Source organism: Cyprinodon tularosa, unplaced genomic scaffold (genome assembly GCF_016077235.1).
Source record: "Cyprinodon tularosa strain WSP-4 unplaced genomic scaffold, ASM1607723v1 ctg186, whole genome shotgun sequence".
In the NCBI taxonomy this organism is placed as follows: Eukaryota; Metazoa; Chordata; class Actinopteri; order Cyprinodontiformes; family Cyprinodontidae; genus Cyprinodon; species Cyprinodon tularosa.
In genome coordinates this window covers 412,637-440,114 of record NW_024038652.1, presented here as the reverse complement: position 1 = coordinate 440,114, position 27,478 = coordinate 412,637, and the positions used below count along the sequence as shown (strand labels likewise).

The 27,478-nt window shown below is 36.7% G+C and overlaps 1 protein-coding gene across 1 annotated transcript in view; it reads right to left on the bottom strand.

Annotated features, from left to right (window-relative positions):
- Window positions 1–22,017, bottom strand: part of LOC119781947 (granule associated Rac and RHOG effector protein 1-like) — a 37,456-nt gene extending 15,439 nt beyond the window's left edge. Inside the window, exons 1-2 of the mRNA XM_038282603.1 lie at window positions 21,922–22,017; window positions 6,697–8,065 (exon numbers count right to left, since the gene is read on the bottom strand). Coding sequence (XP_038138531.1) covers window positions 6,697–7,185 — 489 coding nt within the window. The 5' untranslated portion in view covers window positions 7,186–8,065; window positions 21,922–22,017. The remainder of the gene's footprint in view (window positions 1–6,696; window positions 8,066–21,921) is intronic.
- Window positions 22,018–27,478: the final 5,461 nt, after the last annotated feature.

Sequence of the window (27,478 nt, the reverse complement as noted above, 5' to 3'; positions counted from 1 at the left end):
AGAACACAGAGTCTTAGCTTGAGATGATAATGAGGTCCAGATCGCTAAAAGGATGTTTTTATGATAACAAGATGGCTGCATGGTGGGGTTGGAGACCCTCTGATCTTATTTCATGTTAGCAGCTCCAGACCCATCTTTGAATTGACATTTAACCAAGTTAACTGCCACTCCAAATTTCACTAAAGTCTTAAAGGTTGTTCAACCAAAACATCTCTCATCAATTAAAAAAAGCTATTTCCAGATATTGCAGCATGATGCAGTTTACTGTTCTGTCCTGTGCATCCCGGGCCTGTCTCCAGCCTTTGATAGTCAACTAACCAATCAGGATTGATGGGCTGAGAAATGAGGCCGGTTCTTAATAAATGCAATTTCATTATGGTGTTGGATCTGTTTTAGGGCCCCTGTTGTTTAAGTATACTCCTTCTTTATCACATTTTGAGAACTGTAAAAAACTATTTGTAATCCCTTTTATGCTTTTTAAAAATAAAATTTAAATCTCATGATTTACATAAGATTTCCATGTAAAAATAAATAAATGCAACCAGCAAAGACTATACTCCAGGTAATGGAAACTCCTGGTCCATCTCTTAGGTTTTATCTTCAGAAAACTTGGAAATATTTTGAGTAAAGCTATATGGGGATATCCCTCTTTACACTTCACGTTGTTAAGAAATACATTTTTATCAAGACATCATTAATGCAAGTGTTAATCTGCCCCCCCAAAAAATATCCCAGGAGCTCCTATATGTTCACGTTTCCTCTGCCAGGGTTTTGACAATACTTCTATCCTGACCACAACAGCTTCTCATCAACTTAAAGAGCAATAAAAGACTAAGGTTATTTTTCCAAACATTTATATCTAGATGGAAGAGCACTATGGAAAACAGCGTCAAAAACAAATTTCCTATTATTTATGGGGGCGTCCTGCTTTAAAGTTTTCATTTCCGATACAATAAAGATATTGCAGCTTCGAGAATTGACCGACACTGACCCAATACGACATTAGCACAAATCATACATGCTTTCATAACTTATTTAGCAATGTATAATGTAAGAAAAGCCTTGATCAAGTAATATGACTAAAACAGAGGACAATAGTCAACAACAGTAGGTATGAGAACAACTGACACATTTAGTATTAATCAATGCGTTTTAAATTTTATCATTGTGCTAATATTAGCCAATATTATTTCTTTGGCTTATTTTGGACTGATATGTGATATCTGATATGGGATCGGGACACCACCAAATTTATTTATACAACTTTTCCCAAAATTCTAATCTTACTTGTTCAAAAGTAACAGGACCAAAAATTTACACTAGATTCCAGTTAAATCGTAACTTTTCTCATTTAAACTTTGGAATTAGCTAAGAAATGCTGCAACACCAGCCTGTGAAGCAACTCTTTTACTTTTATTTCAGTTCCTATTTTAGTGGTAATGTTTTATAAAAAAAAATTGCACACAGCATATTATTTATGTACATGTTCCTCAAAATATTAAAGTATCAGCAAAATAGGTCAAAGGAAATTACAATCAAAAATAATTCTCCGCTTCTCTAAAAACAGATCAAACCTAAAAATATCTAATAAAGGTAAGCCTAACAATTTATGAAAAAGGATGTTGGAAGCTGCAGGCCAATTAGGTTGACCACGGGGATGAGCGTGTGTTTTTCAGACGGCCATAATGCCTCCCCACATATTTCAGAGCTGCAAACTTAAATGTTTCTCAAACAGACCCTACAGAGAAGGACATTTTCATGCATATTTGGCAGCATTGTCCCTCTGAGCTGCCAGAGAGGCACATTCCTTCAATAGAAAAGAAAAAAAGAGAAAAGGGAGACTTGAGCAAAAGAAGGAAAGAAAGAGAAAAGCTTCACATACCACAACTCCCCACACTCAAAAATCTATTTGGTTCATTTTGAGGACCTCACAGTCTGACCAGCTAACGGACACGTTCCATGAATGAGGAACTCAAACATTCATGCATCTTTTATATCTGATATTAAAGCCTGAATCTAAAATTTATTCAACATGTCTTTGTTTTTATAAAAAATAAACACTGAGAAGGAAAAAAGTGAATGCAAACCATTGGCTGCAGATGAGTCACCACCCAGCCATGCGGTTCCCTAATGAAGTCCATTTCACTGGGACAACTTTCTCTCTTTGGGTAAAAAGCAAAATACCATGACTGTTTCCATCCACTGTTCTTGTTTAAATTTTTTTGAGAAAGTCTTAACTTACTGACATAATATTATTGTATATACAGAGTGGTTTTTATAAAAGTTATTCCAGCTAATAACCGAGCCATCCATTTCTACTGAAACAAATGTGCTATAAATGCCAGGGTCCAGACACCAAGTGCAAGTTCCAAGCTATGCGGTCTAAACTTTCACAGACTTGGCTTTCCTCTAATATTTATCTGTGCATATCCACAACCACAAAGAGTCAGATTAACTGACTGCGGTGCAGAAGTGTTTCCTGTTTGGGCTCAGCCACATCCACACAGATTCTGCAATCCTTCAACAGTCCTGGCTGCTGCTGTGCATCCCATGGCTGCAAATTGATAGTTTGGTTTTAAGATACTTCATCATGAAAGGGAAAATTAAAACACATCCCTCATAATTTTGTTTTATATTGTGATATTTTAACCATACAAACCAACGGCTGCTCTTATTTTGTAGCAATGCAGACTGGATTAAGATGTTTTACTACAGCCTTTGCTGTCGCACAGAGGGCCAAAATCCAAGGCAATCCAACACCAGTCCCTTGATAAATATCTTTAAATGTGATGATTAAAATACAATTTAAAAAACACATCTAATAGAAAATTTTTAGATCTGATGTTAAAATGTATTTCAATAATAATTATTATGTTAAAAATCAGAGGATCATTCAGCAGCTATTTCACAGCCTGGTGTTGCACCATGTTTAAATTTATTTTATTTTTTCAGCTTTATCCATTCAAAGGTGGGAGATTTGACAGACAACAGGATTGGCTGCTGTGCAAATTTACCAATGAAATGTTGGGAGGCCATTTTCTGAGCAACTTGGACAGCTTAGATTATTTTATGATGCAATCAATGACTGAAACATGTTCTGTTGATGAAGATAATAAAGGCTAGATATTGTCATTTGTCATCATTAGTATGAAACCTAGGGAGGAAACATAAATATATAAATCTAAAAAAAATCATAAAATATAATAAAAAGCTCTGAGATTATATTTTTAAGACATATCGCCCATCCCTACATTGCAGCAGACAAAAAATGTATGTCTTATTTTTATGTATTGACATATAATAATAGCTATCTTCATTTACATAACAGATGTATTGCACAAATAACCATCACAAGCAATCGTTAGCTGAAATATGCACAGCAAACATGGATGTTTTGCATATTAAATGTACCTTTTAAAAGTAACCTTTACTTATCCTTTTATAAACTATAAGGGGGGAAAAAAATCATAATTAAGAGAAACCAAGGCTTGAAAAACAGCCTGTGTGTAATTATTCTAAATAATGTCTCCCACTACATAAAATATTATGAATGACATTTTTAATATTTTTAATTTTGGAATTGCTCTACAGTATATGCATTTTCTTCTATGGAGTAGCAAGATTATTGTATCTATTTAAATATACTATGGTACTTGTTTAACACTGAACAGAAAGTAAAGATATTCCGTCTCATTTAATCTCTGAAATCAAGATTACGTTTTAATGCTCTCCAAGTTTAAAATAAAATCACTGTAACTTTCAGTCTTAGCCGTATCTACTTAATCTGAAGTGTCTTTATCCATCACAAAAGCTTAATCTGTATTGGCCTGTATTACTGCAGCAATGCGGCGTGGCATGGAGTCGATCAGTCTGTGGCACTGCTCAGGTGTTATGATAGCCCAGGTTGCTCTAATAGTGGCTTTTAGCTCTTCTGAATTGTTGGGTCTGGTGTATTGCATCTTCTTCTTCACAATACCCCATAGATTTTCTATGGGGTTAAGGTCAGGAGAGTTTGCTGGCCAATTAAGAACAGGGATACCATGGTCCTTCAACCAGGTACTGGTAGCTTTGGCACTGTGTGCAGGTGCCAAGTCCTGTTGGAAAATGAAATCTGCATCTCCAAAAAGTTGGTCAGCTGCAGGAAGCATGAAGTGCTCTAAAACTTCCTGGTATGTGGCTGCGTTGACCCTGGACCTCAGAAAACACAATGGACCAACACCAGCAGATGACATGGCACCCCAAACCATCACTGACTGTGGAAACTTTACACTGGACTTCAAGCAACGTGGATGAAGTGCCTCTCTTCTTTTCCTCCAGACTCTGGGACCTTGATTTCCAAAGGAAATGCAAAATTTACTTTCATCAGAGAACATGACTTTGGACCACTCACCAGCAGTCCAGTCCTGTTTCTCTTTAGCCCAGGCAAGACGCTTCTGACGCTGTCTGTGGTTCAAGAGTGGCTTGACACAAGGAATGCGACAGCAGAAACCCATGTCTTTCATACGTCTGAGTGTGGTGGTTCTTGAAGCACTCACTCCAGCTGCAGTCCACTCTTTGTGAATCTCCCCCACATTTTTGAAGGGGTTTTGTTTCACAATCCTCTCCAGGGTGCGGTTATCTCTCTTGCTTGTACACTTTTTTCGACCACATCTTTTCCTTCCCTTCGCCTCTCTATTAATGTGCTTGGACACTGAGCTCTGTGAACAGCCAGCCTCTTTAGCGATGACCTTTTGTGTCTTGCCCTCCTTGTGCAAGGTGTCGATGGTCGTCTTTTGGACAACTGTCAAGTCAGCAGTCTTCCCCATGATTGTGTAGCCTATAGAACTAGACTGAAAGACCATTTAAAGGCTTTTGCAGGTGGTTTGAGTTAATTAGCTGATTAGAGTGTGGCACCAGGGGCCATCAATTTTGAACCTTTTCACAATATTCTAATTTTCTGATATGATGAATTTGAGATTTTCATTTGTTGTCATTTGTAATCATCAAAATTAAACAAAATAAACATCTGAAATATATGAGTTTGTATGTAATGTATGAATATAATATACAAGTTTCACTTTTTAAATGGAATTACTGAAATCAATCTACTTTTTCATGATATTCTAATTTTATGACCAGCACCTGTAAACTGAATTGAATTGAATTACTCCAGTTAACAAATAATAGATTACTAAATTAGTTGACAATTATTTCAATAATCAATTATTCACGATTAGTCAGATTAGATGTTTCAGTCATACCTATATCCCATTTAAACTTTGTTGTTTTAAACTCATTTAGTTAATATATTGTTTATTCTCCAAAGAAGTAACCTCAGCATACAATATCCGCCTCCATATCATCAAATGCAAGCCTGCAGATACGGTGCAGTCTTTATGGTAGCAAAATGTGGCGGCTATTCTCACATCCCTCTTGTTTTTCACGCCTCACCCTCAGAGATGCTGACACTGGGCGTAAGAGCCCTATTTAAACCAGGAAACACTGATTCATAGAGTCCGCCTTATGACAGCCTAAGTCTCTTAGCATAGCATCCCAAAGATAAAACATGAGTAAGATATAACATGTATGTGATGCTATGCTGCACTCTTTCCAACAGAGTCCCCAATTAGGACAATTATTTGTTGGTGGGATAAAAAACAAGAAGTGATAGAGACAATCATTTTATACTCTTAAATTACTTTAAAAAAGGCTACTCTACAAAAAAATAAAAAATAAAAGATTTTGTGCAGAAGAAATCATGTGTTCCTTCACTAATTATCCTGTAGGCCTCCCACAAGTTTTAATTAATAAACTTCTTAAAGTTCTATATCAGTGCTTGGCCAGATGTCTGCAGATGTCTTTATGTATAAAAAGCATTTTTTTTTTTTTTTTTTTTTACTTTACAAAATGTTTAAGACATATATTTGAATTTTACAGGAACTCTGAATCGGGTACAGGACTGGCTTTTTACTGATCATATTTGGTCGTAGTGTGTAAGGAAGAAAAGACATTTCTATAATATAGATAAAAATATCTATAATAATTATAGCCATATTTTCTGAGACACATCCAGCTTTAAAGTCACATAATGTCCCTAACGTCTTAAGAAGCTTATATATATCAGCTACACAAAATAAACTTCAGGTGTGAGAAAAAAGGGCAGCTATGGTCCATCTAACTCATTATGTACCATTGGGTTACAGAGCAAGGCCAGACACACAGACAATGTGCTGCTTTACAAACATCTATAAATGTTTTTCAGAAAAAAACAAACAAATATCTCCTTGAGATTGAAAGAGCAAAATATTTTGACTAGATTCTGATATCTCACCTTAATTTCTCTCACCTTTAAAGTCAAAATAAGGCATGCTGTAAGGGTGATTCTCATATATTCCTTCTTAAATTGATCATTGATAAACACTTTATCATTTAAAAAGAGAACATACTCTTTCATTATGGCTCATCTAGCACTTGATCTGAACGTTTTAGCTGTGTATTTCAGTTCATCCTCTCATTACACCAATTAACATGTCTGAAACTCGACATAAGAATTAGCAAACTAGACAAATCTGACACGTTTAAAGGATTAAACTAGTCATGAATTTGCACTGCTCTGTTTAAATGAATGAATTAAAGTTTCTACTACATTTGAATATGCTTTGGTCATGAATTAACAAAAATTATATGCAGAGGCCTTGATGATGTGTGAGCACATACCTCTACGTCCTGCAGGCTGAAGTCGTTCTGGTCTTTAAAATTAGCGGCCCCGACGCTCAGCTCCATCAGCATCTTGGCGATCTCTGGCTTTATTGCTGCAGTCAGCCTGCTGGCTGCCTCCATGACGTGTTCCTGCACGTCCTTCAGTTGCATAGCTGCTTTGGAATAATGAGAGTTCCTGAACACGCTGCTGAACAGGTCTGTAAGGAAGGCGCTGGCCCTGCAGAACACATTGAGAGCATCCAGGTATTTGGAGATGCCTTGCTGGATGTCGGCAACGGCGGTTGTGGTGCCAGAGGAAGGTGGGTGGCAGCTGCCAGGAATGCCCACCCCAGTGCCCATTGGCGAAGAAGTCAGAGAGGCGCTCAGGGTCCGGCTTAGCTCAGGCATCTGGTACTGCTGGTGCTGCTGCACTTTCTGCTTGGACCCGCCAAGCAAAAAGCGACGCTTGTAGTCCATTTTACTTTCCTGTGCACTACAACAATACATAGGTGGTGCAACAGCACCGGAAGCTCCTGTCTGCCCTAGTTTGCTTTCCACACGAAGCGGTCTGGGCCAGTCTTACAAAAACACTTAGTCCAAAAGTCCTTAAACTGGTCAAGTTAAGTCGAGAGACAGCTCAAGGATTCCACCTGCCAGAGGTTCATCCCAGTGTCGCCTTGTAAAGTGGCAAGAAAGAAAAAAAAAAACGCTGACAGGCTGAGTTAAATGTTTACATGCAGCCCGGCTGCAGATATTTCATGGCTAGCTTAGAGAACGAGACACGCCCCAGCCTCTCTATTTCCAGGTTCAAAAAAACAACCATAACAGAGAAGGAAAAGTATCACAGCAAAGGTTTAAAGTGCATTAACTTTCCTTCAGAATGAGAAAAATACTCCTAATACAGTATACAACATTCACATATGTATTTACATGTATAATTTTAAACCAGCTTACACTAGTAAAAGTAGAAAACTTGTTTAAAAGCAAAACGCAAAAAATGCATCCATGGAAAAAGACACACTGGTCAACAGCACAAAGGGAAAAAAAAGAAGAAACCACTATTTTTTTTAAAAATCAAATAAATTCTGGAGTAACAAGATTTGACCGTTTGTTTTTTAGTGGGAGCAAAAAGGCAGACAGATCCAGTCCGTCTTAAATCCTCTTCACAGAACAGGAGAGCTGCAGGCAGTGAGCGCACGGCCAGCTGTTGGCTCTGTCTGCCGGTCTGAAGTCTCAGAGCTGCGTGCTGGTTTGTTCCCCGTCTGCTGGCTGAGGTAGATATTACCCGCGGAGGAAACAAGTGTGCTCCTAGATCTCACCGTTTTCTGCGGATGCAGATTAAAGCGACAAGAGCACAAATGTATCTGTAAGGCCTCTAGGTCATCTCCTGTGGGAGGAAAAGGCAGAGCAACAGAAGATAGGGTTAACATCATGTTCGAGAGAGGAAGGATGGGCTTCATTTCATCTACTTCAATGACGCAATGCACATAAAAACAATCAAAAGCAATTACATCCTAAGGTCATTTACAAAGATATTAAAAATGTTAATTGTCTGAAATGCTATAAATGGATCATAACAATGTGTAAATGAAGAGATTATTTATTGCTCACCTTTGTGAAAATCACTAAACTGAGACTAAAGTCTGATGTTGATGGATACTCCTCATTTCACAAGAGAATCTTAAAAACAGTCATCTATTTCCATTTACTATGCAAGAATCGTGTTCCTGTTTTTTGTTTTGTTTTTGTTTTTTAACTTAACACAAGGTTAAAACTTCTTGTATTTCATCACACCGTTAACCCCTAAATGTTCTTGCCTTTTAAATCGTAAATTAACGGCACAAAAAATGATTTCAGTTTCCCTCTGTTTGTGAAACAAGTAAATTCTCTGAACTCTACATTAATATATTAGTACATTATTACAGTGGAAAACAATGCTGTGGTGTAAAGCTGCTTGTTTTTTTAACTATTACCAAATTCTCCCAACATATTGCTAAAAAAACTCCCAAGCAGCGTCTGATGTAGCAGAACACAGCAGCAAAGAGACATTCCTGCTAGACACCATTGTTGGAACACACTGTGTAGTCTTAGTTATTCATAGTGGGAGTCACAATCCTCCTATTCTGTCAGGCTTGTCCATATCCCTGAGGCCTCTTTACTTGAATAGATGTCAAATACTTTGCACTGTCTAAACCAAAGAACATTCCACGTCATTCCTTTTTTTAAACTGAAATTTAATTTGAATTTTCCAACAACAGTTTGTGGCCTAATTTACAAACATATGTACTGTATTTATATGGGTGAGGTAGAATTAAAAAGAACAAAAAGGTTTTATTAATAATAGCAAACCCCAAATCTTTCATAAATAATACATAAATAAGCATGCGCTTGCAAAACTTTTTGAGTCAGTAAAAAGCAGACCATTATCTTTTAGCACCATGCTGAGGTTTCCATGTTTGGATAAAAGTTTAAAAAAAAAAAGAAAAAGGAAAAAACTACCCCCAACTAGATAACATCATCCCACTGTGGGCTAAACAGCTGTGTTGCTGCCCCACATGTGCAGCAGCTTCTATTACACATCTCCCCCAGAAACCCTCCTGATCTCTAAACCTCACTTCCGTTCACAAACGGCAAGCAAGAAATAAGATCAGCCCACCCTTATCTGTGGGACCACTGACTGAGTGCAGGATCAGAGCTGATGGAAACCTACTGAAGGAATGGGGCAGGGTTTTTTTCTTTTCACTTTAACACTTCATAAGCTTAACTTTGCACCTCGATTATCATCTTTTAAAGTTCCTTAAGGATAAGCATTTTAGAGACACACTTTACCCAGATGGTTGTCTAGGTCTGCCTGTGATTAATTGTCCAAATAATCCAATAAGTGCTGGTCTGATGTGCCACATCAGTGTCATCATATATTTAGACAACATGAGGATCAAATAACAAATAAATGCAACGCTTCAGGTTACATTTCATCAACAAAAGCTATTTTTCATTCACTCAGCAGATCTCTTGTAGCTGTACAACAGATATAATAGATCCATCATTGGGATTTGGGCAATATCAACAAGTTCGACTGCAAATAACGGCCATCTTAGAGCAAAACTAGGTATTTTAAAACTAACAACAAAATTAAGAAATCCAGATGAGGCATTGGTTGCAAAATCAGTATTTTCTTTTGCCAAACAATTGACAAAAAAAATAGCAGGATGGTTTTAAATTCAATTTAAAAGATTAGCAAACTCAGGTGCAATTCCAAAGAAGGCTCAGAGAAGTTATCTGGCGCAAGAGTGCAGGCTTCTTAATCCCTTGGATTACAGGCGCAGCGAGTATCTGCAAGGTGCCCCACAATGCCTGCTGGTTTACATAGTTAATAGGATATCAGCCTTTGCAGGGTAAACAATAAACCAGGCCATACCTAGCCTGGAGTGATGAACTCTGTATCCAATGCTTTCTCTAGATAAATATGGTAGCGTCATCTTCCGTATCCCAAGATAATGATATAAGAAGAAAGATTAAGTAATGTTAACTCATCAAGTACAGAGAGACAGCATAAAGAGCAAACAAACTACACACTAGTAAGGATACTTCCAATTAAGGGTGCAACAATCCCACATTAGTGCAATCCTATAACATCTATAAATAATAGATACCAGCATCATTTGCCCTCTAACAGCTGTTATGGGTTTAAGCACAAATCACAAATGATTCATAAAAAAATATTAATCAAAGCAATTGTCTGGGATACATAGTTTTTTTTTTTTTTTTTTTTTTTTTTTAAAGAAAGATAAAGTAAATCCCCATGAAAAGCTTGGAGTTTTAGCACTTTCATTGTCTCTAAATTCATCTCTACTTCAACATTTTTAACTTCCATAACATTTATAATATCAAACCTTAAAACAAATAGACGAGTCTTGTTTTATTATATGGTTCACAGTAATTTAATTCTGTTTCATGTGTTTTTTCGATTAAGTAAGTGAAAATCTTTGCCTTTGTTTCACCTTTGGACAGCTAGAAGTAACAATATAAGCAAGTCACGGTCCATTAAGCTTAAGCAGAGCAGGATCCCTGTTCTGAAAGAACTCTACACCCCTTTATTTGGGTAACCTCATTAGAAAGTGTCAGTGGTCTACATTTCCGGCCTGGCAACAAGACCTTGTAAACAGAGGTTATAGCATAACAAGAAGACATGCTATCAATATTAATGATGTCTCCTGGCCTCTCAGGCTGGCTCTGGTAGCCGCCAGCCTCCAGCGGCAGAGTAAACTATATTATACGTCCCACCCAAACAAACGTGTGATGGAAGTGTTGGTTTGGATGCACTGGATCAGTGCCAGCCCACTTCAATATCCCTCCTTGAACTGGAGCTGCTTGGGGCTAATGTTAGCACTATTTCCCCCACTCGCCATACATGTCAGCTGCTAAACTTTTAACAGGAGGAGGGTTTAAGTTTCCAGCGTCAAGCTCCCTGTCGCCACCAAAAAAAAAAAAAGAATATGTCAAGCATAGAGTTACAGGGGATATGGGTATGCAGTAAATCCAGTACCAAGAATGATTTCCTCTTGTTTATCATATAGGTGTACAACTGTGACAACTAACATGTGACTCTAAAGTAGTGGAACTCTACTGACAAGCTTAAAAATGTATTTCAACACATCCTAACAAATTAGATATGCACAAGTCATCATAGCAGACCCTCATCAGCCAATTTTCTTTACATCGACTGGGGTAATTTTGCATATCAGGAAATGTATAATTTCAGGGGCGTTAATCTGGGATTTATGCTTGGGCCACTTTAATTCTCTGCTTCCTCCAGATCAGATTATGAATTACTATTTAATTTCTTACTTATTTCAGAACCACCATAGTAACTCCTTCAAATAGAATCCCTTACACACTATCCATAATATTAATATTGGGGGGAGATAACATTATTAGCATATTAGGGATAGATCAACATTAGCAAGCCAAATCAATCAATGAGGGTTTAACTCAACAGGTTTTAACTCAAATATTACATTTACATTCCAACTTTAATTCAGGAGGAGTGAGAAGTAGCCATCCAAGAAATTACTCAAGGAGTCAAAGAGTATTTGGAAAAACAGTTACTCAAGTACTTAGTAACTTATAATATCAGATATACTATTTAAAATTATGTAATAAGAGAGACCAAACTGTAAATTTATTCACAAATTTTGGTATATTTAAGTCTACAATTCAATAATTGAAATATATTATTTTTTCGTGGCTTAACCAGTTTCTGTTTTGCTATATTATATCTTAATTGCAAAATGCATTAGAAAAGGGCTTATTGCTGCTTGTTTATTGGTATAAACAAGTATATTAGTTTGTATTTAATAGAGCTTGTACTATAAAAAGGTTAAAAAATAACCATGTGTTTGTTTATTTTTAGTATATTGGGAATAAAATCATCCTTTCACATTAAGGAAAGACCCTCTTGATATGAGAGAAAAGTCAATTTTTTTAGAAAACATTCACCTCTCAAATAATGAGTCTGTGTTAAAGTTTAGATTATCTCATTAATCGATAACTTTCATCCCTACTTTTTGATTATTTTTTTAATTAACCATTTAACTAAGGAAATTATTACTTTAGCAGAAGTTCTCAAATTACCTCAAACTCCCTTTCTTAAAATACATAATAAAATCCTATTACTCCGCAAGACCTCTTGACTCATCAGAGACCAGTTTACAAGCTTTTCCAGGATGAGAACAAAACAAGCGAATGTAGAATGTAACTTAAACACTCTTGAGCTCCAGAGCACACTCCCTCAAAATGGGGTTTAACTGAAGCTTCCTCTAAAAGTTTTGTTATCCGCGATGTGTCAGGGATTTTGTTTTGAAAAAGGCAGTTTAGTTGTCTATTCATGTGTCGAAAATAGGCCGTTCCCTTTTTTTTTTATAACTAGTCCTCCAAAAAAGAAAGAAAAGCCCAAGTTAGACCTAAAAGAACATTGGGATGCATCTCGAGAAAAAATTAGCAGCGTAACCCAGTTTCCAGGTCTGATTATGGAAACTTCAGGATAACTTCCTTTGTTGGAAACGCAGTGGGATTAGTTTTGGGTAGCTGGACTTATGTGAGCCAATTTCATGAGACACGAAGGTGGCTTTATAGGTGGGGATGGGTCAGCTGTTCCAAATGCTGACAGCTTCTTATCCATCTGTGACTGTAAGGCAAACACACAAACCCCAAGATGATTTAACCACAGGCACAACATTAGGTCTCTCATGAAGTCTATTTTGGCCTTCCTGGGCAAAACAGCTGCCCTAGAATCCACACTGCACTGTTTTTAGATTCTGCAAAAGGTTCAGTTCAAAGTGGGAAAAAAAAGAAAAAAGAAAAACTTCTCTACATCTGTTGTCAATGAAGCAATGGAATGCAATACCCCAGAAGCCTCTTCATGTGGACTGAAACAAGCACAAAAAAAGCAAAGAAGCAGAAACTAACATTAGCTGTGAAACATTGCCACAGTATCGAGAACAGGACAGATATGCATCAGTGTAGTAACTGTTTTTTGGATAGCAAAGTTTGAATATTTGGCAGGGTCTGTTTTAATGGGGAAATTCAGAGCACAGAATAAGTCACATTTAAGGCAATCAGCAGACAGGTCAAGGAGGTCGGTCCAAATGACAGGACAAGTGCCATGAACAACTGTGTGACAGGAGCTGAGCCGGGCTCCTTCTTGCCTGGAGCATATTGTGGAAGTCCCATTCTCCTCATACCAATGCATAGGAAAAAAAAAAAAACAGACTTGCACATGCAGCTGCATGACTTTTTAAGAAGAAGCAAAAGGCCTTGGCTTCTATCAAATATTAAACAAGAACACATATTCTGTAGTCAATGTGCTTATTCTGGAATATGGTTTACGTTTTTCTCTCAGGTTTGGTTTTGCTCCAACAGTTAACCCTGTTTTGATCCGATTCTTGATTTTAAACCCTGGAACTAAAAATTAGTTTCTTGACGCTTCTCTTATCCAAAACCAAACCTACATTATTTTAGTAACGGTCAAGCTACACTTTATCCATTTAAAATTTCCTTAAGGATCACGCAGTACTAACTTTACTTGGATATGGAGTGCATACTTTAGAAGAACTAAAGCTACAAATAGTGGAATCCAACTAACTTGGTGCATTGGTAAAAATATGAATAATCACATAAAGAACTTAATTCAATGTATTTACATTTAAAAATGACCTAGCAAATAAAAATGTAGGACCTTGCAAGTAAGGCTGTGCAAATAAAGTAGCTACAAACTCTCTGTAAACTCAAGACACTCTTTGACTCCTTTGACTGTCTCAAAAAGTTTTTGCTTAAATGGTGGGAAAAAAGAAATAAAAAGGATTGTTTTTAGAGTTTTATGAATCGATAAATGGCCATTCAAACTAAAGATCAATTTAAAAACAGCACATCGATTTTTCTTAAACCCATCATATTTGAACTGACATTGATATGAATAAAGCATAAAAGTCTTTAAGTATGAGAAAACAGGATAAGCTCCGATATCCTTTCTACATACCTGTACAATAGCGCGTGTTTAGCGTGCTCAACCAGTGGATTTCAACAAGTGAGAGCAGTGATAAAAAGGCTGACGTAAGTTCCATTCATGAAGGGCTGCTGGTAGCCTATGGGGATGAAAATGCTTCCCTTAGCCTATATTGAGCAAGCTGCATTCTCGAGCTACAGACTGTGTTGCATTCCAGCCACCAGGGAGCTATATTTTTAGCCAGAACAGAAGTACAGATATATATTTGCAGAACTTTCTTCAAACTCTCTTAAAATCCCAGTCGCTGAGGATTATGCCTTTATTAACTCCGCTAGCTCTTGGTCTTGCTGACCCTGAACTCTTATCACACTGTAGAAGCATAAACCCTACAGTATTTACAGCACTGGTTAATAAAGATAAGCATCAGCTTCTAAGAGAGCTGCCCTGATTCTTGTTCTACAGTGTTTGGTCATCTCTAATGCACAAGCAGTCATGCATTTCTCATAGGACATTTGACTGTGGGGCAAATAGCCAACCACAAGCTAACACTGAGCCCGTCTCCAAAGAAACGAGAGGGAGATTTCCCAGGCCACAAGCCCTCACCCCCTCTTATCTGTAAACCCTCTCGCTGCTTCACTATCTGGACTGGCTTCTTTTTTTGCATGTGTCTCACAAACACTTCTTTTGTGAAAGTTTAGGAAACCAGTTGCATTTATGAGGAGAGAACAGAAAACGTGATTTACGCCTGCACACATCATAAACTATGAAGATCCAGGTGGAAGGAAACTGTGGAAAATTGGACGGAGCTGAGGGCCGAGTTTCTTCAATTGAGGACCTATTAGCTACTAATGATGAGAACCTAAGGAGACTTAATTTTATATCCACAATCAGACAGTTAAGAATGACCTTGATATGTGGGACAACTTTTCCCTTTCCTGCATGTGCAGAATCAGTCTTATAAGGATTAGCATTCTCCCCAGGCTGCTTTATTCTTTGCAGACGGTACCATTGTGGATACCAAACAAAGTTTTCCTAGATCTAGATAAGGCATTCTCACAATTTATCTGGTATGATAAAAGACAGAGAATCAGAATTAATAATTTCTAAGTCCAAGAGAAACAAAGAGGTGTAGCTCTCCCCAATCTGAGGTTTTCTAACTGGGCTTGCGACATTCAAAGAGTCTGGGATTGGCTCCAGTCCCATTTAAAATCGGAAGCAAGTATCGATGAATGGTCCATCTCACCCTACTCTGCCCCGAGTTAACTCTCTGATTACTGAAAAAAAAAAAAACAGGTCACCAGAAAATATGTTTAATTCTATTAGCTACAATACTACCAAAGTGAGGTGAGTCATTATAAAGCACTTTCCTGAAAAACATCTAATCCTTTGCATTAACATCTGTGACTAGGAATGAGGAGTTCATCCCAGGAATTGTTAAAAGTGTGTTTGATATTTGACATAAGAAAGGCTTCAGGGATTATTTGGAATGTATACCAAGGTAACACACCGATGTCCTTTCAACACTAAACAAAAACACAATCTTACATCAGAAGACTTTTTTGGATACCTTCAACTCTGCAGTTTTATTATGTGAAAGGTGAAACACCTTCACACAGATATCCCCTCTCTCAGCGACATAGAAGTATTTATACTGAACCATGAAGACACAATATTTCCTCTCTCATTCCCATTTCCTCTTCTTTTCCTTAGAACCTTTAGATATAAGGGAGGTGATACAGAGGTGGAAAGGTAATCTCGGAGGGTAATTTATCGATGATGACCGGAAAGAAGCAATAATCTCTACCAAAACCACATTTATCTGCAACTAAATGAGAGAAACCCAGCATATGTTACTGATCCCACATGATACTATTTATTCTTAACAAGATAGATCACCAGATCTCAACCATTTGCTCTAAATATAAATAATCTGATGGGACATGCATTCACTTTAAGTTCCAAAGGATTCTGACATCTTCATATAAGGTTTGCCCTAAAAACAATATCACAGTGTAGGACAAATTTCTGACTTTGGGACAAACTTCTGTCCCAAAGATGCAACTTAAAGCAGTGGATAAGCAATAAACCTCTAGCCTACATGAAGTGGTGCCAAGAAACGTTTTAAGTTTTATCACAAGAAAAACGGATAATGGGGGGTTAAAATTTTTTTGAGGAAACATGGTCGGCCTTTTTGATGTTCTTACATGCGCCCCTCTGGGAAACGGTAAATAAGGGAAGATATGCTTTTGACTGTGTACATGCATGTACGACTTTTCCTCAATTTCAGAGTTGAAGTATTAAAAACATAGTTTCAAGTTTGTGACTTCTTTAAAAAAAAAAGAGAAAAGGCATCAGAAAGGCTTCTGCAGGGCACTGAACAAGCTGGTAAGAGTCAAACTCTTTTCAGTTTTAAAGAGGTTAGTATCACACAAGTGCGATAAAAAAAAAAAGATCAAAACAAGGAGCGTATGAAACTTCGATGATGTAGTTGAACTAAGGTGGCTTTGGCAATACAAATCAAGCTAAACTAAACACTTTTATGGGATGTTCAATATTACTTTAATTGCAAACCTGATAAAACACTGCAGCTGTCACTTTTTCAACCTGGTGGAAACTGAGAATAACTAAATAAATAACAACTTTTCTAATACTTATCTAATACAATGTCTGGTGGAAGAGGTCTTATAAGAAAACTCAGCTTCTGTTGATAAAACAGCTAGCTTCAGAGCAGTAACTACAGTAAAATCAGGACATTCAGGTTCGTGTTGCTAAGGAATTGGGCATAACAACATACCCTGAATCATTCCCCTCTACTCCAACAAGAGAAGACACTGCAGGACTCACCTGTATAATCTTAAACCCTGTACCAATAATAACACTAGAAGGCTGCTTTGTTTAAGGAAGCATCCCTGGAGCTCCACCCGAGGCCAGCACAAACAGTAATCTTGTGACTATGTTGACTTCCTTAAATATGCATCCGGATTGAATGCTAGACTGAGGAAAAGTGTCACTTCCAGACCTATCACACGCTGCTGGAAAAATATGACAACACTAAAAGGAGAGGAAGCCCAATGGAGGCTGAACAGCAGTCCAACAACTACATTAGGCTGACCTTTTAGAGGACAGTGGCAATAAACACATTGGGTTTAAACAGAAATGGGAATTTTATAGAGCCATGCTTTTTATAAAGGTGCAAAAGTGCGTCAAACCCAACAAAAACAAGGAAACTCTCCAATCTTAAACAGCTTTACCTTGTGCCAAAAAGTCATGTTTCTGTTCGACATCAATTGCCAGCCATGACCTACATACAGTTTATGAACTGTTACATTAAATTAAGTCTAATACCTGTTGTGCAAGTCAATAAAATAGATATAATCTGAACATTAACAAAACAGTGGAATAAACATAGCCATCAATTAGGAGGGTGTGGGTACTGTGTACATGTTAAAACCTGGATGATCACCATCCATCACAGGGAGGCACAGAGAAAGGCGACAACCAACCAAACTTGCACACATTCATACCTAAGGGTCATTTAGACAGATCATGCAACCTGATAGCCATACTTTCTGACAGTTGGAGGTACCTGGAGTACCTGTATGCTACTATAGTTAACGTCCCCTCCTACAGCAAAAAGGTTGTGGCATCAAGTCCCCTGATGTTAGCATATTCCCCCCACTTAAATAAAAATTGAAAATTGCAAGCGAGGCTCCAAATTACAAAACATCGCCTTTCACCACTTCACAAAATAAAAACCCTGCAATCAGTATAACCCCAAGAAACTCCCAAGATCTATGCTGGAATAATTAAGAGTCTCATATTATGAAAGAAAATTGAAATGCATCGGCTGAAATTCACAGCGGGATATCAGGAATAGTGCATTATCTGATCCTTCCCCACAAATACGGTTTTCATAATGCGGGAAATTCCCTTTTAAAAAAAATCATTGTGATGTGTAGCTTCTAATGTGAATGTTTTTGGATTTAGACCTAAAAGACCATCTCTGCTACTCAGTGGTGCACACTCTTTTCTTTTTTCTTCTTCTCTTAGAGCATAGTTTAGCTTTTAGCTAACAAGCCAGTGGTAATCATATTTAATGTGTTTAACCTATAAAATATTCCAAATATGAATCGCTGGCTAAAATGCTAATCTATGGTTATATCAACAGAGAAACCAACTCCTGAAAAAAAAAAAAAAAAAACACAAATCAAAAGCGATGCCGAACCCAGTTATGTTGGGATTGACCCAGATACCGCTGATCCTCCAACAGGTGTCAATATCACTTTTTGCATATATATGCATTGATCTGAGGTAAGAATATATTAAGCTGCGTACGTAAACTTCCAAGTTTTTTCCTTGGAAAGGTTTCCATCCTTAAAAAAAAAAAGTTCCTTTAACTCAAAAGTGAGAAAAAGAGATCAAGCAAAGGTAAGTGCAAGAGAGAGCGGCTAAAACAACAGCTAGGAAGACAAAAGGTTACAAATGCAAGCAACTTTTAATCTGAGGTATGACTAGCATTTAAGACCTGTAGTGATTAACAAATAATCCCCCCAAAAATATATAGATCCCCCTACACTCTAGCATATAAGGGGGATCCCCCCCCCCAAATTTCAAAAGCGGATTTTAGGCAATGAAATGTGTAACTTCATAATGCATGAAATTCAACAATATTTATCGAGATGGTCTAAAAAAAAGTATTATGGTTATAACAACATTATTACATGTATTGGTATTTTTATTTGGTAGGAAAGCTAAGGTACTTTCTAAATATTGCAGTTTTCAAGTAAATCTGTTTATTAGTGAGAATGCTAAATATTTTTCCCCAGTTCAAACATTATGCTAACAAAGGCTCTACAGTGTTTATTAGTGAGAATACTAAATATTTTTCCGCAGTTCAAACATTATGCGAACAAAGGCTCTACAGTGGTGCTGTGAAGGGTCCAGCTGATCCGTTCCAGCATTGGGCTCAGATACAAACATATTTTACGTATCAAAAAAATTTCAATCCAACTCTAAAATTTGTCTTTATACTGCAGTATTAAGCCAAGTTTAAGAAAATGGTATGCCCATGCTGCTTAGGAGCACGGCCCAAGCCCTGGCCCGGTCAACTGTGCCGCGTGTCTTTCTACTTTCTCTACACCCATTTTCCCCATCTACCAGCTTTCAAAACTTAAGATCACTTAAAAAAAAGGGGGGGGGGGCAATTAAATTTAAAATACTTGAGGTTTGAAGCTAAATTCTAAATTGATCTAACACATTTTTCATAAAATCTAATGTCCATCAGCATCAAATTTGTAGTATTCTCAGTGTTGTTGGAGCCCCAAACATTTATCACATTAGTCGCCAATGGCCGCTGGGCTGATCTTTGGACTACTCTGTTCTACAGACATGCCAGTTGTAAATTACTTAGCGTAGTTTTGACACAGCTTTAGCTTAAAGGGTTTATAGAATGCAAAACCGAGTTTACATTGTCATAGATGTCATAGACATTTCAATGGGTGAAATGGACGTACAGAGAAGTTCAAACCCCATTGACACCTCCTTTCTCTGCAACTCTCACAATTCTAAACTTCAACCATAAAACGGGCGAATTCCAGGCAATGTCCAGGCTACCATCACCGGGTCGGGTTCGGTCGCTCTGTCCCCAGCCCCGACCAGCCCCAGAGCTGACGGCTCGGTTCTGCTGCACTGTAGTCGACCAAAACCCCAGATGATTTTGAAATTCTCCCTGGACATTTTTTTAGGTATGAAAAGTAGGCCATGTCCGGGAAAAAGAGGACGCCTGGTCACCCAACCATATCAACAATTCGATGTTTCAATGAAAGAGTGCTTGTTGCTATGATGCGTCTTTGCTCAGAAGCTTCGCTCGTTGTAAACCAGCCAATCAGCACAAAGCTCATCTAAATATTCAGGAGCGTACCATAAAAGGAAGAAAACCTGTGTTTCATTCTGGGGCTCTTAACCAGACTTGCATTAGGGCTCATAGAACAGCAGATATACCATTTTTCAGCCCAAACAATATTACACACCCTATTCAGAGACCCTATATAATCATTCTATGACCCATTTAAAATAAGTTATTTTTGGGAATCCGTTAGCTTCCAAATGACCACTGTCCGATATTTTTGGAAAATACTTCATAATAACTACTAGAAAGGTATTGCAACCTTATTACAACAGGAATGGGGGCAATGTCATATTTTTTTAATAATCTTTTTTTTTTATGTTATTACATGATTATATTTATATTTTCTTTCTAGTGTACTGCTAAACACAAACCGCCCTTGGTGGGATTAATAAAGTGGTCTAAGTCTAATGCTTTGACAGGAAAATTGTCATATCAAAGGCTGAGAAGAATGCAGGACAACTCCAAAAAAAAAAACAGCCCCATCTCACGCAATAATAAATAACAATCCATGCAATCTGATCTGTCCCACGAGATTCTCTGTAAATCTTCACAATAGACATGTAGAAAGGAAAAAAATCCCTCATAACTGTGCTTTATATTCTAGATACCTGGAACATAATTGTTGTTCCCTCACAGGAGAACCCAGCAACCAATACAACAGCTCAACCCCAAACATTTAGCTTACTGCAACACAATCTATTGAATCTGTTGTAAAAACAAAAAAACAACAACTTTTATTTAGAGACAAGATCACTATTTAGCAGGAAGGTGACAGAGAGTATAAGAGAATCCCCGCAAGCGCTACAAGCCGGTTTCACCGAAACTCGCTGGGATGTCATGGCTCCAGTCATGGGAACACTATGTCGCAGCTATTAATACGGCCTTTTAACGCCAATTGTCGCCGGGAAGGCTCCTGCGGAGGACAACCGCGTGGAGAGGGGCTGACAACGGAACGCCACGGCCTACACAGCCGGTCCCTTCCACCGCTAGGTCCGTTCACTCGCCCGGTGGACACCCCAAGCCCCAACACCCGCCTGATGTACTAAAAATAAAATTCAACCAAATACACTTTATTTGAACAAAACGACACCGCTACACCCCAAAAGCGCCAGTCTTTGTCACCCGCTGGAATAACGTTAATCTACATCGTTTTTTTCCTCGGTTGGTCGTTACCGACAGTGGCACATAACTTCAGACCGTGATCGCCCAGGTCCGTTATCGGACACAACGGCAAGTTAAGTCGCTTGCTGGGGAGGACACATCCTCTCCATATTTTCTGCTCAGCTTGGGCTAAACGTAATCAAGATGTGGATGAAATCTGAGGCAGTGTGTGGCAGTGACAACAAAAATAAACAAGAGCGCGAACCGCTCCTCTTTTGCTAGCCACCGAGGAGGCGCCTCATCAGCGAGGCATCATGCTGGGGGTCTTGGGTACCAAAATATGGGTTGTCGACATTAGCACAAACTTAGGGTGTATCTAAAATACTGAAGGGAGACAATTTTAAAGTTCCAGCGGATATATTATTTTATGACATAAGCGAAAAGCGTAAGTGCGCTTGGCTGAGTGAGGTGCGTCCGATAATAGACGCATGAGGAATGTATCGGTACTAAGCAGGCTAGCCACCAAGCTAAGCGAGCAACTGTTAGCTAATCAGCTAACCCTCTGCGACACGAATGTAGGCGCTGGGAGGGAAAAATACAAGCTAATACTGACGCTCAGGAAACAGTTATTTAAGGTCTAACGCTTCAACCGCGAGGACATCCGACAGCTTCGATAAAGCACCACCAAAAAATCTAAACTACACGTTAACTTAATCAAAGCTTAGCTCACCAGCTCTTGGCATCCACCCTCTTGACAGCGAATTCCCTGTCTGTGTGTGAACGTAGCTAAGCGCGCGTGAATATACACTATACACTTCCGGTGGAACTTTCAAAATAAAACTGAGATATGCTGTATAAACTGTGTTTCCTGTTAAAAATACTGGCCCACATTCAGTATTTAACGATTACCTAACTAGTATTTTCTTAGACCTTGCGTTGATTTTATTTTTTAAGTTTGTTTTTTGAGTTTATTTTTTAAGTATATAATTTGCATTGAATTAAGTTATTTATTGACATGATTTATCATGTATTTATTATTATTACATTCATTTTTGACTATTTTATTATTAAAACATTATCTATTAATTTATCCATGTTAATGATAACTTGTTTGCATAACAGAGGGATGAAAAAGAAACCATTTTCATTTAGGATATCTATCTATCTATCTATCTATCTATCTATCTATCTATCTATCTATCTATCATATTTTTGCTTAAGAAAAGAAGTATGAAACATTTCCCCATTCACTTTATTTGTCAACGTCATCATTTATATATTTTTAGTAATATTCAATTTAGGTCCGGACGACTTAATTACAATTGTTTAATAGTTTTAATGGCTCCTGGAAAGAAAAGAAAACCTCCTGGCTGAACATTTGTCGCCCCCTATCGTTTAGAAATGGATATCACACTCTGTATCTGATCCTTTGAAGCGGAGTCACTTGAGGGCGTAGAGGTCTTCGGGTTTCTCTTTTCTGTGTGGAATGTGCAGCAACTGTATGGTATCATAATAGAATATTATTTACTTTCCAGTCCAAACACTGATTGGAACATCATCACAACATAAAAAAATGATCTTAAGCTTTTGCTCTAGAACTTTCAAAGAGTTTTTTTTTTGCTAGTTTACAATAAAAAAACATTAGGACTCATAAACAGAAAGCCAAGCATTTGATCAAGTTATCAGTCTCTTCAAAAAGTACATTTACATTGAAACTGTATTAATTAAAGCTTTTGTTGTTGGTGGTGCAGATTTGCGTATCACTAATTTCAAGGGCGTAGGTTTGATTTGAACTTTGGTAGGGACACTATTGGTCGGGTGTCATTGGTGCTGCAATATGCATGCCCTTTTTTATGCTCGATGTGAGCATCCGTACTGATAAGACGAATTCATTGTTAAAAGAGAAAAGCATCATTTTGCTACATTAATAAAAATTTTATAAGCACTACACTCACTAGATCAATGTTTGAAGTATCACTGGCTCTGATGAATGTGGAATTAGGACTGTTTTCCACTTTGTAAATGGTTTCATTTGCATGACTAATAGAGAAGGTAAATACAGTATTTTCTTTTGAAGATATACAATTGTGCAGAGTTAAACCCCACTCTTATATTTTACCTACTATGCTCTCTCTGTATCCAGCAAAATAATACATTCAATAAAATATTAACTTCACTATAAAAGTTGAACATCTGGGCTGTAGTTACTCTGTATAGCCCATTTTATGTATTTTATCTAGGGCTGAAAAAATGAATCGTATTAATAGTTTATTTCAATAATCGTCAACTAATTTAGCATGTGATTAATCATTAACTGGTGAATGGAGACTATAAAACATAATATAAATGTAAAATAAATGTCCCTTTCCCCTATAGAACAATCAACTTAGATCAGTAATTATACCAAAATTGTAAAAATACAATATATATATATATAAGATTTAAAAAAAAATTTTGTCTGTCAATATTCTCCATCCAGAACTCCTCATGTGGAAATATTTTAGTTTCACCTGGTTTATTTAGACATCACCTGAAGCACTGAAGGGCAGCTGCTTTACCTACAAGCTGCCCTGCATCATTATTACTGGATATCTGTGTTTCCTATAATCATATAATGTATAAGTGCAATTTTAATAGTAAAGGATTAAATGTAACACAACCTTTTATCATTGTCCTATATTGCTTACTGTCTGACTGTTTAAATAGCTCCTTACTGTATGTCTATTTTCTTTTTTAGTGGAATCATCTACGAACACAACACTAAGAATGAGCCTAATTGTACCGTATTCAAATATAAAATAATTTTTAACAATTATAAAAGACAATATAACACTATCTTATCTGTAATTTAACATTATCCAAAATAAACAGCCAGATTCCAGCATTTTTACCAGACATTAATGTTTGTACTAATTTACTTATAGACTGTGTGGAAATCAATGTAAGATAAAATCAATGTTTATATTCTTCCTTTTTTTGTTCTTGTCTTTATCCTATTTCTAGAAGTATAAATAGTCAATAAAATAGAACTATTATTATGTGGAACCCTAATTATGCTTTTTAAATGAAAAACAGCAGATGTTTAGGCCCGATTTCTTGTTGTTGTACTCTATAAGAGAAATAACACCTGCTAATAATTATACCTGAACTTTCTCAAAGAGTCATAAAAAATGAAAACAGTAATAGCAACTAAATATTGGTAAAAAGGAAACCCTCACATTTTCTTTTTTAGTTGGCTGTGGATAAGAATCAGAAATGTTGATGGCTTACAGCCTTTATTTGCCCATTTTGTGTCTTCAGAACTCCTGGCTGACTCAGAATATTTCGCTTTATAAAAGAAAAAAAAAGGTTTTTGTTTTTTAGTGTACATGATATTCATTTTTTTTTTATTGGGACTAGTTTTGTAGCCTAATATTTATTGTAGTAACCGCAGCATTCTAGTGTGAATAAATTTTCAATTTTGTGCTCCAAGCACGCCAGGACTAGAAAACAGCCAATCAGAGAGAGAGGAGGCGGAACCTAAGGCAGAACAACCAATGAGAGTGGAGTTAAACAGCGCAGCACAGTTCCATGCGCTGCTACATGAAAGGGACAGGAGAGACCAGGCAGAGGAACTGCGAGAGGAAAAGAAGCCACTGCTGCAACAACTACTGCTGTAAATTATAAACATGTTGCTCACATCCAATTATTGGCAGGGACAATTAGGTCGGTTCAAAATTTTGGCAGGGACATGTCCCTATGGTCCCTATGCAAACCTACGCCCATGACTAATTTACAGCACTGTCTACAGACAGTAAAGATATGTAAAAAGATTATTGGAGTAGCAGATTATCTTAAGAGAGTAAAAAAGTTTTAGTTCACTAAACATACTACTATTAGTTGCCATCAAAGCCCCTTCATTTTCTATGAAACAGATTTACAGAGAAACTGAGATTTACAGGGATATTATTCAGTAAAACATGCAGATGTGTGTTGATCTTAACAAAATATGAATAAAGTGTATTAGTTGTCTTAAGTTAAATACATGTATATATATATATATATATATATATATATATATATATATATATATATATATATATATATATATATATATATATATATATATATATATATATATATATATATATATACATATATATAGGCAAAGTCAGGACTGAACAGTTCAAGAGATATATGGCTGGGTATGCATCCAAATTTTCTTGTTGCCATGGACACTGACAAGGATGGTATGGAGTACTACAAATATTAGAAACCTTGTTGTTCAAGAAATACACCAAAAACCAGCATCTTGGAATCATCTTTTATCCATTCCACAGCCATTAGATGATATATCTGGTAATACATCAATGAGAAACAATTGATTAAAAAAAAAATTCTTTCAACAACAAAAAATAGTTGGTATTGCATAGAAGAGTATGTGGAAAAGCAGCAACTTTGCACTATTGAGTGTTGGTGGAAAACGTTTGTTCCTTTCATATCATCCGGGAATCTGTTTACAGAAACTTATAGAGTCACTTAGAGTCACAAGTGAATTTCTGAAGTTTATAACTCTTCATCAATAGGCCAACGCTGAAAATCTAAAGTAATCATGACACTGTTCAAAGTGCTGTTCATATATAATGCATATTGTTCTTCTTTGATATCTACTGTGACTAATGGCAGGCCTGAATAAATCCTAAAACATGAAATAAAACAAACATAAAAAAAGCTAAATTTGAAGGTAATTTTTGATACCAAAATAATGAAACAACAGACATCTAAATCAATTGCGATACAAATAGTTTCCTGAAAGTGGTCAATATGGAAGAATATTATTGAAGTTATATTCTGGTAAATGTTGATTACCCTTCACACTGCCACCTACTGGCAAACCGACGCAAGTTCTTGAAAAACGTCAAACCCATGGGTGAAATGCTGCCCTCTAGCTTTAATATCACAGCCTAAGAGGTAAAAATTATTTCTTTATCATAAGTTAGCAATTTTGAAATTTTGAAACTAAATAGGGAATAATAAGGGAATTTAATCTTGCATAAAACTGGACATCACGGAATAATGACTATGGTTTACCTAAAATATTGCCATTATTGGAAAATGCCTTAGTTTCTGTGGTAAGATTTTAATTTTTTTTTTTTTTACATAAAATTGTTTAATAAAGAAAACAGGACCTTAGCCTTTGGCTGTCCTGTTTTAATGCCAGATCCTTGTACAGGTTTGTAGTCAGTGAGTTCATCACTTGCAACGTATTGGTGAGTACTAATACAATATCAGACATGAACATTCAGAAACTGCCTCAAGCTGCTAAAGAACTACACTGGAACTAAACTCATCTAAACTGGCTGAACATTTCATGTTGACATTAACATCTGGATAAAACATATTTTCTGTATTTTCCAAAGCACAAAACAAAGAGCCAGATTTGGCTGTCACTGCGGCAGGGCGAACCCTGTGGTCAAAGAGTGTAAATATTTAGGTACTGATATGAATTACAAACTAAGATTTAAATCATAACAGAGAACTTATCAAGAAAATGTAATTCAATTTGGCAAATGTTACATAAATTTGAAATAATTTAACTACTGAAGTTGCAAAGAGGCCACAACTTTATCACATTTACTACTGTTTGACCAGTTGGGGAAAAAAGTAAAATAAAGTAATTTTAACAAATGCAAAGAGATTGTGCAAAAAAAAAAAAAAAAAAAAAAAAACCTCTAAAGAATCTAAGTAAAAAGCAACAACAACAAAAAAAGATATATTTTCTTAGCTGTGACGATATAATTTCATGATATTTGTCAGAATAGATCCAATTGAAAAACAGTTTAGGCACATGAGCCAAGAGCAGAAAGAATGTGGCGTTTTATGAGGAAAAAGCTGTTAGGGCCAGTTTTCACTTTGTGTGATAGCGTCAAACACCTTGAACACCGTCTCCAGTGAAATCAGTAACATCCTGCAACTGAAAAACTTTCTCTGAATCAGTAAAAAGTAGGCAAAACATGAATTAATTTAGTGGAATAATCAGTTTATCGTATATCGTTTACATGTTTTTTTGAAGATAAATATATATTTCTTTGTTAGGTGCATGACTGATTTTATTAACACTTTGTTAAGTTTTCTTGTGATTACCTGTTTTAAATAGTTTTTTTTATGTTTTTTGCTTTTTTTTGTCATATTTTTCTATTTCACCTGATATGGGACTGATGATTAACATGCCTTAACAGCTAAATGTGGTATTTGTACATCTCATCTTGTACTCATGTTAATAAATATGCATAGTTTCATTTTGAATA